The sequence below is a fragment of the Mesocricetus auratus genome, unplaced genomic scaffold (genome assembly GCF_017639785.1).
Source record: "Mesocricetus auratus isolate SY011 unplaced genomic scaffold, BCM_Maur_2.0 Super-Scaffold_100006, whole genome shotgun sequence".
In the NCBI taxonomy this organism is placed as follows: domain Eukaryota; kingdom Metazoa; phylum Chordata; class Mammalia; order Rodentia; family Cricetidae; genus Mesocricetus; species Mesocricetus auratus.
Window position 1 is genome coordinate 15,032,887 of NW_024429190.1, and position 16,187 is coordinate 15,049,073.

A 16,187-nucleotide genomic window follows, 5' to 3' on the forward strand; every position below is an offset into this window, starting at 1 on the left:
GGCTGCCCCTTACACCTAAACAAACAAACACACCTCCTTCTGCATCCGTGGAGAAATTTCTCTAAGCAAGCAGCCCAGAAAAGCAGGGTCTGCCACCAAAAAACGCAAATGAATGGGGACCAGGTTTGTAAAATCCATGTGTGGTCGGTCCCCTTTCTCCAGGGACTGTAGTGTCACTCTTTGGAGCCTCTTTTACTTCATGCCCTTTCCAGACACTCATTCGGGCCTTGAACCTAAGATCAAAGTTTTCTCCAACAGTTTAGTCCTTGTTCTACCTACCCAGGGGCTCCTCTGACAGTAACATATGGGTCTGAATAGGATAGATTATTACATTGGCCTTAAGTGCTCAGACTATAAGGACTGACTTGTACCTACCCAACAAGAACTTGAGGCATTCACTCGTGTCCTTAACTCTGGTGCCTGCTTCTGTGACAGGTATCAATACACTCTGTGTGGCTGGGGAACAACATCACACCTCTGAGAGAGGAGGAATGGGATGAAGAGGAGGAGGAAGAGGCTGATGTCCCTGCACCAACATCGCCACCTTTGTCTCCAGTCAATTCCAGGTTTATACTGGCTTTTTTTTTTTAATAAGCAATTCGAAATTTCTTCTCAGTCACTTGATATGTTTGGGGTCCTTCTTGAGGTGAACCTCTCATCTGTGTATGGGGAAAATATCCATGTTTCACACTCTGCAGAAAACATCGTGCTGGGGTTGATATTCACTCCTGTTCGCAGTTTCTGCTTGAATTGTACAGCCGCTGGATCCTGCCATCCAGTGCAGCCAGAAAGACCCCTGTCATCCTGATCAGTGAAGTGGTTCGATCTGTAAGTTTGCCTTCCTCTCTTTCCCCTCACCCAGCGGTATATGCATGTCATACACACACATGCATGTACATACACACACACATGTACTAAATACCCTCCACAGACACATCACACAAACACTATAGCACATATATGCATTAGATACTATAGATAGATACCATATACATAAATGCATATATTCTATACTTGTATGTGCCGTGCATTCTCCAGAGACACATACACATACAAACATGCATGCATTTGTACACTTGCAAGCACACACTACCTGGTCTGTAATGTCTCAGAATCTGTAAAGGAACTCCTGCAACCTCCCAGATGTGGAGGAAAAAGAGTGTTTGAAGTTGATGACAGGACAGATTTTCCTTTTCAGATCCAGAGTAGGTAAATGCTCTTGCATGTAGCACCAGTGTGTAGTAGTATGCCAGTTGCTGTCACAATTCCAAGGGCCCACCTTGTCTGTCTGTCTCATCTGGGGTGGTGGCAAACAACTGTGGACCCCTGGACATTGCTCTTCTTAGATAAGTAGATAGTCTTATGGTACTTCAGTGTTCTTCAGCTACAGCCCCAAATATAGGACATTTACTTTATGAATGCCATCTGTCAGTATTGACAGGGCTAGAGATAAAAACTGAAAGGCTTTGTCTTTTTAAAAGTGATATTGGGAGCTGGAGAGAGCAGTAGTTAAGAACACTGACTGTTTGTCTGCAGAACCCAGGTTCCATTCCCAGAACCCACATGGGGCCTCACAACCACTTAGAGGATCTGCGTCCCTCTGGCCTCTGTGGGCACAGCACACACATGGTGTACCAGTATACGTTTAGGCAAAACACCCATACACACAAAAACAAATAAAAAGCAAATACATATATAATAGATAAGTGATATGGGGTCAGAAAAATGTCTCAGTAGGTAAAAGTGCTTGCTGTGCAGATGTGACAACCTGAATGTGACCCTCAGAACCCACAGTAAAAGGAGAACTGACTCCCAAGACTTGTTTCCTGGCTTCCTCACACATGCTGTAGTTTGCACACATCTGCATTTAATCACATGCGTTATACACACACTCAATGATAATAAATAAAAGTAATAGTGATAACAGAGACTCCTAGGAGTTTTGAGTGCTCTTTATTGATGGACATTGCCTGAAAATGATCACCACTATATATGTGGCAACTGAGATCCAAGCTCTCTCTCCATCTGTAGTGTGCATGCAAAGGCATTTTTAGCGTGATATTCTGCAACCACTTTTACACTATGTATTTTAAGTCTCTCTAATCAGGACTGAGGATTCCCCTATTATTCTCCCATGTACTAGCCTTGCCTCCCACTGCATTTCAGGATACAGTTTTTACATTCCTTTAGGTATAATGCTCTCTTTTTGTTCTAATCTTCCATGTCTCCAGCTTCTCGTGGTGTCAGACTTATTCACTGAACGCACCCAGTTTGAAATGATGTATCTAACACTGACAGAACTACGGAGAGTGCACCCTACAGAAGATGAAATCCTCATTCAGTACCTAGTGCCTGCCACTTGTAAGGCAGCTGCTGTCCTTGGTATGGTGAGTGAGAGGTAGTGCAGAGGCTGCCCCCATTGAAGCCACTTGGGACTTCTCTGCTTTGGGACCTGGTGTTGGTCAAATGTGTTGCATGCATTTGCATACTTCAAGGGCCTGTACCAGGCCAAGCTCCTTGGCACATGTGAACCACAGCTCTGGTCAGCTAAAAGAACTCAGTGCCTGTTGGCACCATCCCCACAGGGGACTAAGATATTTTGTGTTGAACATGGTTGGAGCACCTGGGCCCTTTGGCCTTTATGCCATTATAGCAGGGAACCTCTACCGGGCAAAAGGTGTGAAGGCACTGGGACAGCACAAATATTGGAACCGTGCCTTCCTTCTTCTGCCAGTCTGTCACTTGGCGGCTCCACTCCATTTCTCTGATAGGTCTGGACCCCACTGTATTCCTTGACCTACACAGTCTTTCCTGGTGACTTTGTCATAGTAACCTTGCACTTCCACTTTGGGAAGTGTAGATATCTATCCTTAGCCTCATGGTCGTCTTGGTCCAGTTGTACCACTGTCACAAAACACCTTAGACAGTGTAATTTACAAACAACAGATATGTGCTGGGAAATCCCAAATCAAGGTGCTCTGGGGATGCCTGATGAGTACTTCATACCTAGATTCTCCCACTCATCAGCATTCCTCATTATTCTGCTGCTGGCTTATCAGAATTTAGCTAGTACTTCTTGGTTTTGCCTTTCCTGTATATGTATTAGGTGTTTCTCATAGAAAACACATCAGATACACACATGAAAATAATTATCTGTGGGCTCATCCTCTTGTTGGTGCATATTAGAGGGCATCAGCAGGGCCTGTAAAGGACAGTGACTCTAGACTGTTGGCACAGGCTCTTTTGCTCTGTCACCTAATGTTAAATTATTATCATGTTTTTAAACTATGTTAAAATGTTATCATTAAATGTTAAAAATTGCCAGGCGTTGGTGGCTCATGCCTTTAATCCCAGCACTCAGGAGGCAGAGACAGGCAGGATATCTGTGAGTTCGAGGCCAGCCTGGTCTACAGAGTGAGTTCCAGGACAAGCTCCAAAGCTACACAGAGAAACCCTGTCTCGAAAAACCAAAAAAACAAAATGTTAAAAATTATTGCCGGGCAGTGGTGGTGCACACCTTTAATCCCAGCACTGGGAAGGCAGAGGCAGGTGAATCTTTGTGAGTTCAAGGACAGCCTGGTCTACAGAATGTAGACAACCAGGGCTACACAGAGAAACTCTTGTCTAGAAAAACAAACAAACAAGCAGAGTGTTAAAAATTATCATCATGTTCTTAATGTATGTTACCTGGAATCCATTTTTTGATAACAATAGGAACTTGCTTGTTCAGGGACTAGAGAGATGGCTCAGTGGTTAAGAACACGTGGTGCCCTTGCAGAATACCTGAGTTCATGACTAGCACCTACATTGCCAGCTCTCAACCAGCACCCTCTTCTGGCCTCTACAGGTTCCCATAATGTGCATGTGTATTTAACATGTGGACACATGCACACATACCATATACAAAAATGAAAGTAATTTAAAAAATTAGTTGTTCAGTAGACACATGAGTGACTGCTGTGTGTGAAGTAGTTGGGGCTACTGGCAGGAATGGTGCGGATGAGCCTCCTGGGGTCTGTTCTTCCCTTGTTAGTAAGAGCCTTGCTGTTACCTGCAGCCACAAATGCCTGATGATCTCTCTTACCTACCGGTCTAACCCTGTGCAGCCTGACAAAGCAGCAACACACATAGGTCATGGCAGAGCACAACTTCCACATCTCCTTACTGTTGTTCCTCTATAGATTCTGTTGTCACTGAACGTAGAGGCTAGAACAGGTATACAGCATGGGTGGCCATAGCCTGGGCCATGCTGGTGACTTAGCACCATCCAGAGAGCAGGAACAATGAGCGCTTAGTCATCCTGTGTGAGCACACTCTTCAAAGCAGGCATCTTCTGGGTGCTGTCAGGACTGTGTCCTTGTGGGAGGTCCATTTTCCTTCATGGGGGGACTTCAGTGACTTGACTTTCCTTATAACTGTGGTTTTGTGCTCAGGCCCAGGTTCCTCAGGCAAAATGTAAATCAAATGCATCAGGCAAATAATGGTGATTTTTAAAGAACAACCCCAAGGCAGAATGGCAAATGGCTCCAGTTCCCAGCTCTGTGTACACAGAGACAATTGTCTTCTGAGAGGTTTTCCTATGTTGCTACAGATGGTGTTGCACTGCTGCATTGCTTTTGCTGGGGAAATTTGAACAAAGGTCTGTTCACCTCAGATAGGCCACTGATGATCTAAGTCCAGCTTGTAAACCAATGTTTCTCTGTGATAGCTCTGGCTGTCCTGAAACTCACTCTATAGACCAGGCTGGCCTCAAACTCAGAGATCTGCCTGCCTCTGCCTCTTCATCCCAAGTGCTGGGATTAAAGGTGTGTGTACCACCACCGGCCTGGCAGCCAGATGGTCTCTTCCGTCATTAAGACCAAATGAGTTGCCAGGTGGTGGTGGCGCGCGCCTTTAATCCCAGCACTCGGGAGGCAGAGGCAGGCGGATCTCTGTGAGTTCGAGGCTGGGCTGGACCGACAGCCTCCAAAACAATACAGAGAAACCCTGTCTCGTAAAACCAAAAAAAAAAAAAAAAAAAAAAAAAAAAGACCAAATGAGTCTTCAGCCAGGCTTTCCTCCTAGGGTATCTGGGTCTGGGAGGGCACAGTCAGACACTGAAGTACTGCCACTGGATGGCATCACACAACAGCAGTCTTCACTGCTGAAGAAGACCTGTGTCAAGGTGTGTGCTAGGTGTCTAGGCATAAATTCAGCTGCCACATTTAGAATACTCAGAGAAAGTGATGCCGTGTCAGTCCAGGTTAGCACAAATTGATGTCAGGAGCTCCACAACCACCAAGCTTTTACTAAGTGGAGCCAGACCAAGGTTCATTATAGTGAAGAAACACAAGACAAAATCAACTGAGGGTTCAGGTTCCTGGGTAAAGACTAGAAAACCAGGTGTGAATACTGTTCCAGAATAGTCATGCAGAATACAACTCATCCATCCAGTAGGTAGACAAAGAGTAGACAACACGTGAGATGTTCCCACAGTGGGCAGCAGAGCTCAGAATCCAGGGTTGTCAGTGGAGGCAGGCTACAGGAGCACCCTCTGCCCAGTGACTACAACTCCAAAAGGAAAAGCAAGTGTGGGCACAAACCACATAAGGTAAATCTCTCAAATTCAGGCTTTCAGATAGGGTCAGGACTATACACCAACCTCTCCTGTGTGGACTTCACAGTATGCTGGAGCTATGCTCTTTCAGCTTCAGGGAAGCAGGGCATTGGCAGTCAGCCATAAATCTGTCTTCAGCAACTTGTGTCTGTTTGTATCCAGGACAAAACTGTAGCAGAACCAGTCAGCCGCCTACTGGAGAGCACACTCAGGAGCAGCCACCTTCCCAGCCAGATCGGAGCCCTGCATGGCACCCTCTATGTGTTGGAGTGTGACCTCTTGGATGACACTGCAAAGCAGCTCATTCCAGTCGTTAGTGACTATCTGCTGTCCAACCTCAAAGGAATAGCCCAGTGAGTGGGGCTGACTGGGTGGGCTACAGCCTTTGGTGTAGTCTTAACAACAACAACAAAACAAAAACAACAACAACAACAAAACAAAAAAAAAAGAGCCCTAGAGCCCTGTTTGACTTTCCAAGTATATGCTAGAACTGGCATGGTAGCACATTGCTTATAATCCCAGCATTTGAGAGGCCAAGACAGGAAAATTAGCATAAGCTTAAAACGAGCCCAGGGCTACAGTTGAGACCCTATTTCAAAAGCAGTAACAAAATGTATGCCAGGTCCAGGTAGGTCACAGGCAGGAAACCCAGGAAGGTACCTTTTTTAGGAAATAGTAGCTATGAAACACAGGGACACAAGTGCATGTCAGAGGCTTTTTTGGATATCTCTAGCAAGATGAAAAGTCCTGCCACTACATCACTCTACAGTGGGCAGCAACCTTATCTCCTGCCACCAGGCGTAGCCTCCTTTTTAGCTTCTGAGCAGCCCCATGTTTCCTGGGAGGCCCTTTATTCCTGCTCTGATCTCTACCTCCCCGTAAAGATGCAATACGTGTAGCTGCGCATGATGTATTGCCGATGCTTTTGAAAACTTGAGCCCATCACAGCTGTTGTAGAAGCAGGGAGTGGGGGGAGTTGTGACCTGATGGAGCACAGCTGGACACTCAGAAGTTTGGGACATGAGTTAGGGATGAGAAGGGACTTGTAGGAAGAGACAACTTTTCTGTGACAGATAATAGAGAGTAAAAATTAAATGGAAGGCTTGGAAATGGTGAGGTCTTAGGCTGACAGACATAGCTGCTATGAAGCATTCTGACAGGTAGGCAGAAGTGCAATTTCAGGGGCCCAACAGGCAGTGGCAAGTTGAGCTGGAACAGAGATAGTGGCTTGTGGAAGGCACTTTCTTCCCTGTAGTCCTTGCTGAATAGTAGCTGACATGTGTGCAAAGTATGCAAACAGCCACCCACCACCCCTGCAATTCTAGACCCTGGCCTAGAGCAGATTTGAGCAGGTTATGGGAAAGCGCAATCTGCTGAGAAATGAAGAGGGCGTAGAGGACTGGGGTGGGCGTGGGGAGCTTGCAGTGCCCAGTCAGATAATAATCGGGCAGAGGGTTCCATGTCACATACAAAACAGTGGCCAGTTCCTGGGAGTGACCGTGTCATTTGAACACATCTGAAAGGATAAAAAGAGATGGTGTGTGGCTCCTTTGTTTATGGTGGCATTGGTCTAACTCATATGCTAGCCAGGTCCCTACTGTTGCCATTGGCAACAGGTACCAACTGGAGATCCCATGAGTTAGAGTGTAGTAAGTTGGCACATGCCACACATGGATCACACTGACACTCTAAGAATGCATCTTGATCACGAAGATCTGCAAGTGAGAGTGAAGTGGCCTATGAAGAGGTACAGTATTAGGGTAGTGTGCCAAGCTGAGGCCATGCAGCTCTGGAAACAGTGTAGTAACTAGGCCAACCAGGAGAAAAGGCCTGGAGCAGCTGTCGCGGCCCAAGGCTCTATACTTAATAAAGGTGGATGGATATGCTTTAAAACTGTCCCTACTGCAGACAGCCAGGAGCTGCTGTATCTGACTAGATATGATTACTGTCTCCCACTTTCAGCTGCGTGAACATTCACAGCCAGCAGCACGTGCTGGTGATGTGCGCCACTGCATTCTATCTGATGGAAAACTACCCTCTGGATGTGGGGCCAGAATTTTCAGCATCTGTGATACAGGTGAGAGGGCTCCAGATGGTCTCTGATGGACAGGCAGGTTTCCTTGTGGACTGAACCAGTGGGTCATTGTGCTTTTGAAAGGGTGAGAACAAACAAGCCTTTCTTCTTGTCTAGATGTGTGGAGTGATGCTGTCTGGAAGTGAGGAATCCACCCCCTCCATCATCTACCACTGTGCCCTCCGGGGTCTGGAGCGTCTCCTGCTGTCTGAGCAGCTCTCTCGGTTAGATACAGAGTCTTTGGTCAAGCTAAGCGTGGACAGAGTGAATGTACAAAGCCCACACCGAGCCATGGCAGCCCTAGGCCTGATGCTCACCTGCATGTACACAGGTGAGCAAGTTGTAAGGGTTGTAGACTCACTGAAGGCCACTGTTCCTGGCCTAGCTTCTAAGAAATGAAGCAGGAATATTCAAGAACACAAGCCAGACCTCATGGTGTGGCAGCCTTAGTGTGGCCCTAAACCAGTCCTGTCCACATTTCCAGAAATTCTAGGGCCCAAGGCAAGAGAACAGCTCACATGACACCACCATGTATATTTGTCAGAGCTGCCTCTGACCCCCTGCATCCCTGAGAGTTGTAAGAAAGTTGAGCTGAGCCCTACCATGCTAGAGACTAATCATCTGCTTTTAAAGGATTTCTGTCTGTCTGGTCAAGTCCTATATGAGTCGCTGAGTGCTGATTTCAAGCCTCTTGGGTTTCAATCATATAGCTTCCTGGGTGTTTCTGTTTCAGGAAAAGAAAAAGCTAGTCCAGGCAGAACCTCTGACCCCAGCCCTGCTACACCTGACAGTGAGTCTGTGATCGTTGCTATGGAGCGGGTATCTGTTCTCTTTGATAGGTAAGAAATGCAGCACAGCCCCACCTCTAACTTCAGTAGTCATTGACTATCCTAGAGCCAAAGCCAGAGCAGTTGCTTCTGTGTATATTTGTTCATCCTCTTAAACTTTAAAATGCATCTTGTGGCCATTTTTTCAATGCGTGTATATTCACAGAGCACTACTTGCAGCCAGACTCATGGATAACTGGGCCCATGCATGTGTACAGCCATGCCACTGCCCTCGTGGATCCCACAGTCCACTGCTAAGGAAATAAACTCTCCTGGGAGTATGCCCAAGTGTTGTAATGGGGCTTGGGCCACATCTGTAGGAATGCACCCTTGTTTGGACAGAAACACAGCTCAGTGTCTGAGTTACTTTGGCCCTTCTCAGCTGTACACCACAGTTGTGTGTACATAGTGGGAGAGTTGTAGGTCAGCTGTCTACAATTTTCAGGGTGTGGCGAAAGGGCAAGAGTTGAGGGAGAATAGGACATAGACGGGTCCTTATTTGATGGGAAGAAAAACTCCTGGTTGCCAGTAGTGCTCTGATACAGGACATGTAACAGTGAAAAGACTCTTCTATAACGTCACCACCCCACCCTCTTCTTGCTATTCCTTTACAGGGATTTCCTACAACTCTGCATTACTCTCATAGTAAAGATCACCCTGTGCCTGGATCAATCAGGGCAGCAAAAGAAAAGTCTAGGTGTCACCTTTGGCTTTTAAAGCTCATAGCCTAATTATGGTCTGAGCCTCACTTGGAGCATCTCTGTGGGTCAAGGACCTCTGAACTTCAATCCATGTTGGCTCTGTGGGCAGGACTTAGAGACTAGGAGCCAGGGTGAAGCTCAGATCAGCTTCCCTCCTTACAGGATCCGCAAAGGGTTTCCTTGTGAAGCCAGGGTCGTGGCAAGGATCCTGCCTCAGTTCCTGGATGACTTCTTCCCACCTCAAGATGTCATGAACAAAGTCATTGGAGAGTTTCTGTCCAACCAGCAGCCATACCCACAGTTCATGGCCACTGTAGTATACAAGGTAAGGGTGTCCATGTGTGGGGCAAGGACAGAGCAAGAGGATGAAGGTGGAGTCAATTCCAGTAGGCCTGTCTTCAGGGCTAGACTCATCCTGTAAGATGGGTGGCAGTTGTGACTCCAGTACCCCTGCCTTCACCCCACAGCCTGACCCTGTGCTCAGGACTCTCTCCTCCCTAGGTTTTTCAGACTCTGCACAGTGCTGGACAGTCATCCATGGTCAGGGACTGGGTCATGCTATCCCTGTCCAACTTCACACAAAGAACTCCAGTTGCCATGGCCATGTGGAGCCTATCCTGCTTCCTCGTCAGCGCATCTACCAGCCCATGGGTATCAGCGATGTATCCTTCCATGGGTCTTTGGCCGTATTTCAATCTCTACCGGCCCTACCTTATTCTCTTAGCATCAGGTTCAGGTTTTGTTGAATGCTTTGAAACTAAACTCTACAGAACCTCACAAATAGCAAGGTGAATGCTTATCCTTTCCCACATATTGCTGCAGTGAGGACCAGCCTCTGGCAGCTTGGGGTTTGAGGGGGAGCCTACAGAGTCGACAGACTATCAATCCACTTGACTTCTATCTGAGGGAGCAGAACTTAATTCTCTGGAACCAGCAAGGGGTGGGGAGGATGAACTTAATTCTCTGAGGCCAACAAAAAGGAAAAAAATACACTCTTAGGTTCTTTCTCTATTCACTCTCTTATCTCTTCTCTTGTCTTTATTTTTCCTTTACAGCTTATATATCCCAACAAAATGTTTTGGGCAATATAAAAATTACAGTGTAGTTATATTCTATTTTTCAAGAATCCACAAGAATTATCCCAAGAATCCACATACATCATATCCAAGCGACTTGTTATAGATTAACAGAATGTAAGCAACTAAGGTATTTTTCTCAGCTAGTTCTTTTACTGGCAGACTGCATTTTGTGGTTTCAAAGAAAGGATCAATCACTGTATTACTTATATTTGGTAATCTTATAAGGAATCTTAAAAGAACCATAAACCTAAACTTGTATATGTGAAAAACAGTCAGTTGGCTCTACTTTATTCAAGGTGCATACCCAGTCGTCAACAGTTTTTTTTATATATTTTATATATTTCTGAGGGAAGAAGTGGATACAAGAAATTCATTATATTTGATCATCAACCAATCCTAGCAAGAAAGGCATGTCAGCTAATAAAACATGAGCTGCTTCGTTCTTGTTCCTTGACCTTAACAAGTCCCTCACTCAACCATATGCCTTTCACCTCAAAGCTAGTCACAAAACATCTTAACCTTAAGTCATTTTCAAAGCTTTGTTTCAGCCATGATGCACTCTGAAACCCATGAACATATCTCCCAACATTAAGATTAAAAGGATTTGAGCTAGTCAGACATCTGGGACTCAGTTATTTTTCTTAATCATTAACTTAAGCAACTGTCTATATGGCTTCTCAATAGAAACTTTTTTTTTCTATCTGTGTTACACTTCCTTGTTTTACTTTTTATCCTCTGCAGCTTCTCAGAGACAGGGGCAGTATTTTATCCTACCTTTACCTATGTTAATTTTTCCACTAAACTAACATCTATCATAATCCCTTACTGTGTTTATTAAAACCCTCAATCATCAAAATTCTATCTAAACTGATGCTATTATTGTATAAAGTCATTGCTTTAGTTAAACAGTCCAGCTTAAGAGGAAATCACCTTCTTAATAATTCACAGGTGAAAATGCCCAGTAGGGTGGGATATTTCCAAGACTACATTAAGGACAGTGAAGATCTCCCCACACCCATTCACACCTTGTCAGATACCAGAGAAAAATGGCAGCAGCAAACATGTAAAGACACAGCAGTAGCAAGGGGCATTCTGGGGCTGAGGCTTTTGGGGCCTTGCCTATTCTAGATTCACCCATTGGGGCTGGGTGATGGTGGTGCATGTCTTTAATCCCAATACTCGGGAGGCAAGAGGCAGGCAGAGCTCTGAGTTCGAGACCAGCCTGGTCTACAAATCAAGTTCCAGGACAGGCTCCAGGCTCCAAGCTAAAACCCTGTCTCAAAAAAATAAAAAAGATTCACCCATATGAGCTTTGCCTCCTGGTGGGCCAGCTTCCCGAACCTTAACAGCCACCTGCTGCTCCTCTCACATAGCTACTGGCACCTAAAGATATAAAACTTTGACAGGGACACAAAACAGAAGGTCTGGCCATTTGTCCAATGTGTAGGTTTGAGGCAGGAGTGCTACTGCTGAAGGATAGGAGGGGAGCAGAGGGAGGCAGGGCGGCTCAGGCCAGCCTCTGGCCCTGCGGCTGGCTGCCTTATCCTCTGGCATGTGCTATCCCTCTGAGGTTTCCTCGATGCTGCTTCTCATTAGTTCTCATCTTTATGCCGTGGTCACCCTCCTGGGGAAAGTCATAAATAAAGCTGCAGTTCCCGCCCCAACAGTACTGCCGGGAGTTCCTCTTTTGGCAGCCTCCCCCACAGTAGACCACGAGGGCTACTGAGCAGCAAAGTTGTCTCGGTGGTGACAGCACAGCCTCACCCCAAGTGCTGGGAAAACCTTACAAGCGGGGTGCTATCTTTACCTTCCCTACACTGGAGCAGTGTGAGCAGGAACACCAGCCACTACCACTGTGGGGAGCCCAGCCCAGGTAAGTGCTGCTACACAGATCACTGGAAACCAGCACCCTGTCTGCACTGCAGAGCTCCCACTTCCTGGGCCTCTCTGCCTTCCCACTCTCCTGGGCAGATAGCTGGAGAGGGTTGCAAGCTGGGAGAGGGTTGCAAACAGCAGCAGCTGCTCATGTGCCTAGGCTGCCCTCTGTTTTGGTTGCCTTGAGTCCCTGGCCCTGTTGGTGGACTTAGTTAGGAAGGGAACCTCTTGGGGAGGCAGTCTTCATACACTTGCTATTGGTCCCCCTTAACTCTTCTACCAGCCTTCCACATGTCATCAGCAGGATGGGCAAACTGGAGCATGTAGATGTGAACCTTTTCTGCCTGGTTGCCACAGACTTCTACAGACACCAGATAGAGGAGGAATTCGACCGCAGGGCTTTCCAGTCTGTGTTTGAGGTGGTGGCAGCACCAGGAAGTCCATACCACCGGCTGCTTGCTTGTTTGCGAAATGTCCACAAGGTCACCACCTGCTGAGTCGTACCTGCGGCACGAGAGGCTGAGAGGAGGCAACTGCTGGGGCCAGAGCCTCTGGGAGTCTGTGCCAAGCTTCTGCTGGGGCTGCCTTGGTCATGAAGGCTTCCACTTGTGTCAGGTGGACAGCCAGGCAATGGCAGGAGTGCTTTGCGTTGTGGGCTATGCAGGGAATATGCACTATGTTGGGGTTGAGCCTGAGTCCTGGGTCCTGGCCTCACTGCAGTTGGTGGCAGTGCTAGGTTGACCAAGCGTTTATCTTTTTCCTAGTGTTCCCCTGGCCAAGGTTGCCAGGTGGCAGCTTCCCTGGTATGTGGAGAAGTCCTAGCTCTTGCCAGATGGTTCTGAGGCCTCTTGTCCCACTGGGCTGGAAAACTCTCACCCACATTTCCCCAGCAGGGTTTACCTGCCACGCCAGTGTCTGGACACAAAATGAGTGGTGTGTGGGGGCTGGGAGCTGGGGTGCCAGGTGTCCAGCATCATTTTCCCTTTCTCTGTTTTCTTCTCAGGAGTTAAAATTTAATTATATCAGTAAAGAGATTAATTTTAATGTAACTTCCTATGCCCGTGTAAAGTGTGTGACTTGCAAGGCCTGTGCTGCATGTGATGGAGTTTGTAGAAGTGGGTGGGCCTTCTGGCCACCGTTCCCTCTCCTGTAGCTACTCAGTCTAGTCAGACAGGTCCTCATGTAGCCCGCTCAACACCTGGTGGCACTCACACCTCACACATCTCCCTTTTTTATGCATCACATTTAACCAGCATAGAGAGAGGTGTTCATGTTGACTGCCCTAAGTGAGAATTCTACCTGTGGCCTAACTGAGGGGTAAGGAGAGCTGCTTTCCACTGTTACGGTTGTACGAGGCTTGCCTTGCTGCAGCACCCCCTCCTCAGGCATGACTGTCAAACTGTCTACTCCACAGTTAACAGTGCAGTCTCCTGATCCCTCAGCCTAGCCAGAAACAGCCTCTGTTGCACCCAGAGAGGCTACCCCAATTACCTCATCTCTGGTCCTGGCTGACCTGGGCAGTAGCCTGCCCAGGAACCGTCTAGCCATTGTGGATGTTGTCCCTTTGTATCTTCTACATGGCGAGGACCTAAGGAATGCTGGCCTGTTCTAGCAACTGTTAAGAGTGGACCCACCCCTTTTTTACCCTTTCCCATCTTGCCTTCTGTCAGCCCAGGAGAGTATAGAGGGTTCAGCCTGTTAAGATGAGGCACTGGAGGGAAGGTTCAATATCAGGTCAGCCTATGGCCCCAGGGGCAGCCTCCCATGCCTGTCAGAGTCACCTCTTCTTCCCAAGGATGGTAATGAAAATGAGCCTTGGACATGGACTGCCCTCATTTCCTGGCTTGGTTCAGGAGCTCTGCTTGGCTATATGACAAGGTAGGGTCTCTGCCGCTCAGCTATGTCATGTCCATGTAGAGTAGGGGGAAAGGGTCATTGGAGCTGTTTCTAAGCTACACAGGAGGAAAGAGCTTGTAGCCTATTAGAGTAATTAGCTGTGCTTCAGTCTATGGAGTGCAGCCTTGAGACCCTTAAATTCCCTTTCAGTCTTCCCATCATGACACTTGAAAGGCAGCTGGGGTGCAAGGTTCCCTACCATCCACAGGTCATGGGGACCCTCACACCTGGCCTGATTCTTTTTCCATCTGCCCTGGCAGAGGCTACCCCAAGCCAACCCAGACTATCCTGGTGTCATGGAAGCATTAACAATGGATGTGGATCTATCTAGTCTTTCAAGAAAACCTTAAGGGAAGCTACTGAATTTTAATGAAAGAAAGTCACCAGTGCCCCTTTGCTGATTTAGGGCTCCCACTTCTTATCCTAGATTTCCCTGCCAGAAGTGCTTGGGGGCCACAGGGAAGTTCTTGGATTGTTGCTGCCACACCTCCAGGTTGGCCTAACAGCTCTGAGATAGGCATGTTGCAAGCCTGATTACTGCTTGTGGTAGATGTTTATAAGAAAACTGAATGTAAAATCTGGAGTCATTCCCCTGGGAATTCATATCAGAGAGTTCAACCTGAAGTTCAGTTGGCCCCTTGTTAATAGTGTGACCTTAGACAGTTCTTAATATGGGACTAGAACAGGCTCTGCCACAAAGCTGTTCTTTTCTGATGGGCGTCACCGCCTAGAGATGCACCCAGGCACAGTCAGGCATGAGTTTGTATGTATACATACCCAGAGTTGTGTTTGTGTACACACACACATGCACACACTCCTCAAGACATATGTAAGATGCCTGACCATTCTTTCTAGCATCTGAGAAGGGGACTCAATTTAAAATTAAAATAAAAAAAAAGACCATAGCTCATTAAGGTCCCACTGGAAATATTGCCCCACCTGACTGCAGGAGGGACCAAGACTTTTTATCAAATTCCTCAAAAATCTATGGATTTTCAAACTTTGTTTTAAAATGTTATTTTGATTATGGGTTTTTGGGGGCAAGAAGTGGGATGTTGTTTTCCTGCTGGTACTGTCAGGAAAGATTTTAATGAAACCAGGGTAGAACTATTTGGCAATGCACTTCAGCATGTTTCTTCTCCAAAATGTGCCTCTCTCCCACTGCTGGCCCCCTTGACTTTGCAACTGCCAAGTGCCCTTTATTATTCTCTCATTTTTGTCTGCACATGTACCCTTCAAGAGGGAAGAGTTCGAGTGGAACCACCTCCAGCCCTAGAGAATATAGTGCCAGAGACAGCATTAGCCCTAACCAGCCCCTTCCCTGGCAGAAAGCACCTTCCCGTAAGTGAAGCGGCTGTGCTTTCAGCCCATGGCACGGGTCTTGCACAGCAATAGCTTGGCTCACAGCCACGTGTCAAGGAGCACTGCCTCCTTTTGTGGGACTGCAGAATTAGTCTCTGATTGCCACCTGTGAGCATCCTTCCCCATGCAGTCTCAACTTGGGTTCAAACCTTCCCTCCATCAGCACTGAGCACTAATGGCTGCAGCCAGAGCAGGCATGAAGCTATCTTCTTGGTGTTGGTGTTTGGGAGTAGAAGACACTGAGCGCTGCTGAGGCTGGATGGGGAGCTTGGGGTTGTCACAGGTTGGAAGAGAACTGTTCCTCGATGGGTCTGGAGCTTCCAGGAAAGAACCCACACTGAGCAGTGTGACAACTAAAGATGATCTGAAGGTTCAGGGCCACCCTCTATGTGTGCTTGTCATACTTTAGTGCCATCAAAGGGATTCTCCCCTCTGTGTCTCTGGAAACACCCTCAGCCACAAATTGGGTCTAAGGTGATGGTGGCAGAGACCTATCTGCAGAGGTTTGACTGCATTCTAGGGGTTCCTGTCCAGGCCTTGCTGCTGCTGTGACACAAGCTCCACTGGGAACCGGGAGGGCTATGATGGGTGTGCCCCGGAGCCCAGCCCAGACCTGACTACTTCCAAGAGGAAGGACTGACATGAAATGTATATTTAAAAATTTTAAATTGCAGATATTGTACATTTGAATTAAAGAAGCAATTAAACCTTTACTGTCTGAGGCTTGCTTTACTTATGAGAACCTCCTTTCTAGCATTTGAGGAGAGCAGGATGCTC

General features: G+C 47.1%; 1 protein-coding gene across 2 annotated transcripts in view; it reads left to right on the forward strand.

Moving 5' to 3' along the window:
* Htt (huntingtin) overlaps window positions 1–16,121 on the forward strand; it is a 141,818-nt gene extending 125,697 nt beyond the window's left edge. For both annotated transcript variants that reach the window (XM_040746950.1, XM_040746951.1), the window contains exons 58-67: window positions 436–566; window positions 699–828; window positions 2,232–2,387; window positions 5,759–5,949; window positions 7,559–7,673; window positions 7,788–8,001; window positions 8,404–8,509; window positions 9,361–9,523; window positions 9,700–9,860; window positions 12,436–16,121. In XM_040746950.1, the coding sequence (XP_040602884.1) occupies window positions 436–566; window positions 699–828; window positions 2,232–2,387; window positions 5,759–5,949; window positions 7,559–7,673; window positions 7,788–8,001; window positions 8,404–8,509; window positions 9,361–9,523; window positions 9,700–9,860; window positions 12,436–12,649 (1,581 nt within the window). In that variant the 3' untranslated portion in view covers window positions 12,650–16,121. The remainder of the gene's footprint in view (window positions 1–435; window positions 567–698; window positions 829–2,231; window positions 2,388–5,758; window positions 5,950–7,558; window positions 7,674–7,787; window positions 8,002–8,403; window positions 8,510–9,360; window positions 9,524–9,699; window positions 9,861–12,435) is intronic.
* The last annotated feature ends 66 nt before the right edge of the window (window positions 16,122–16,187 follow it).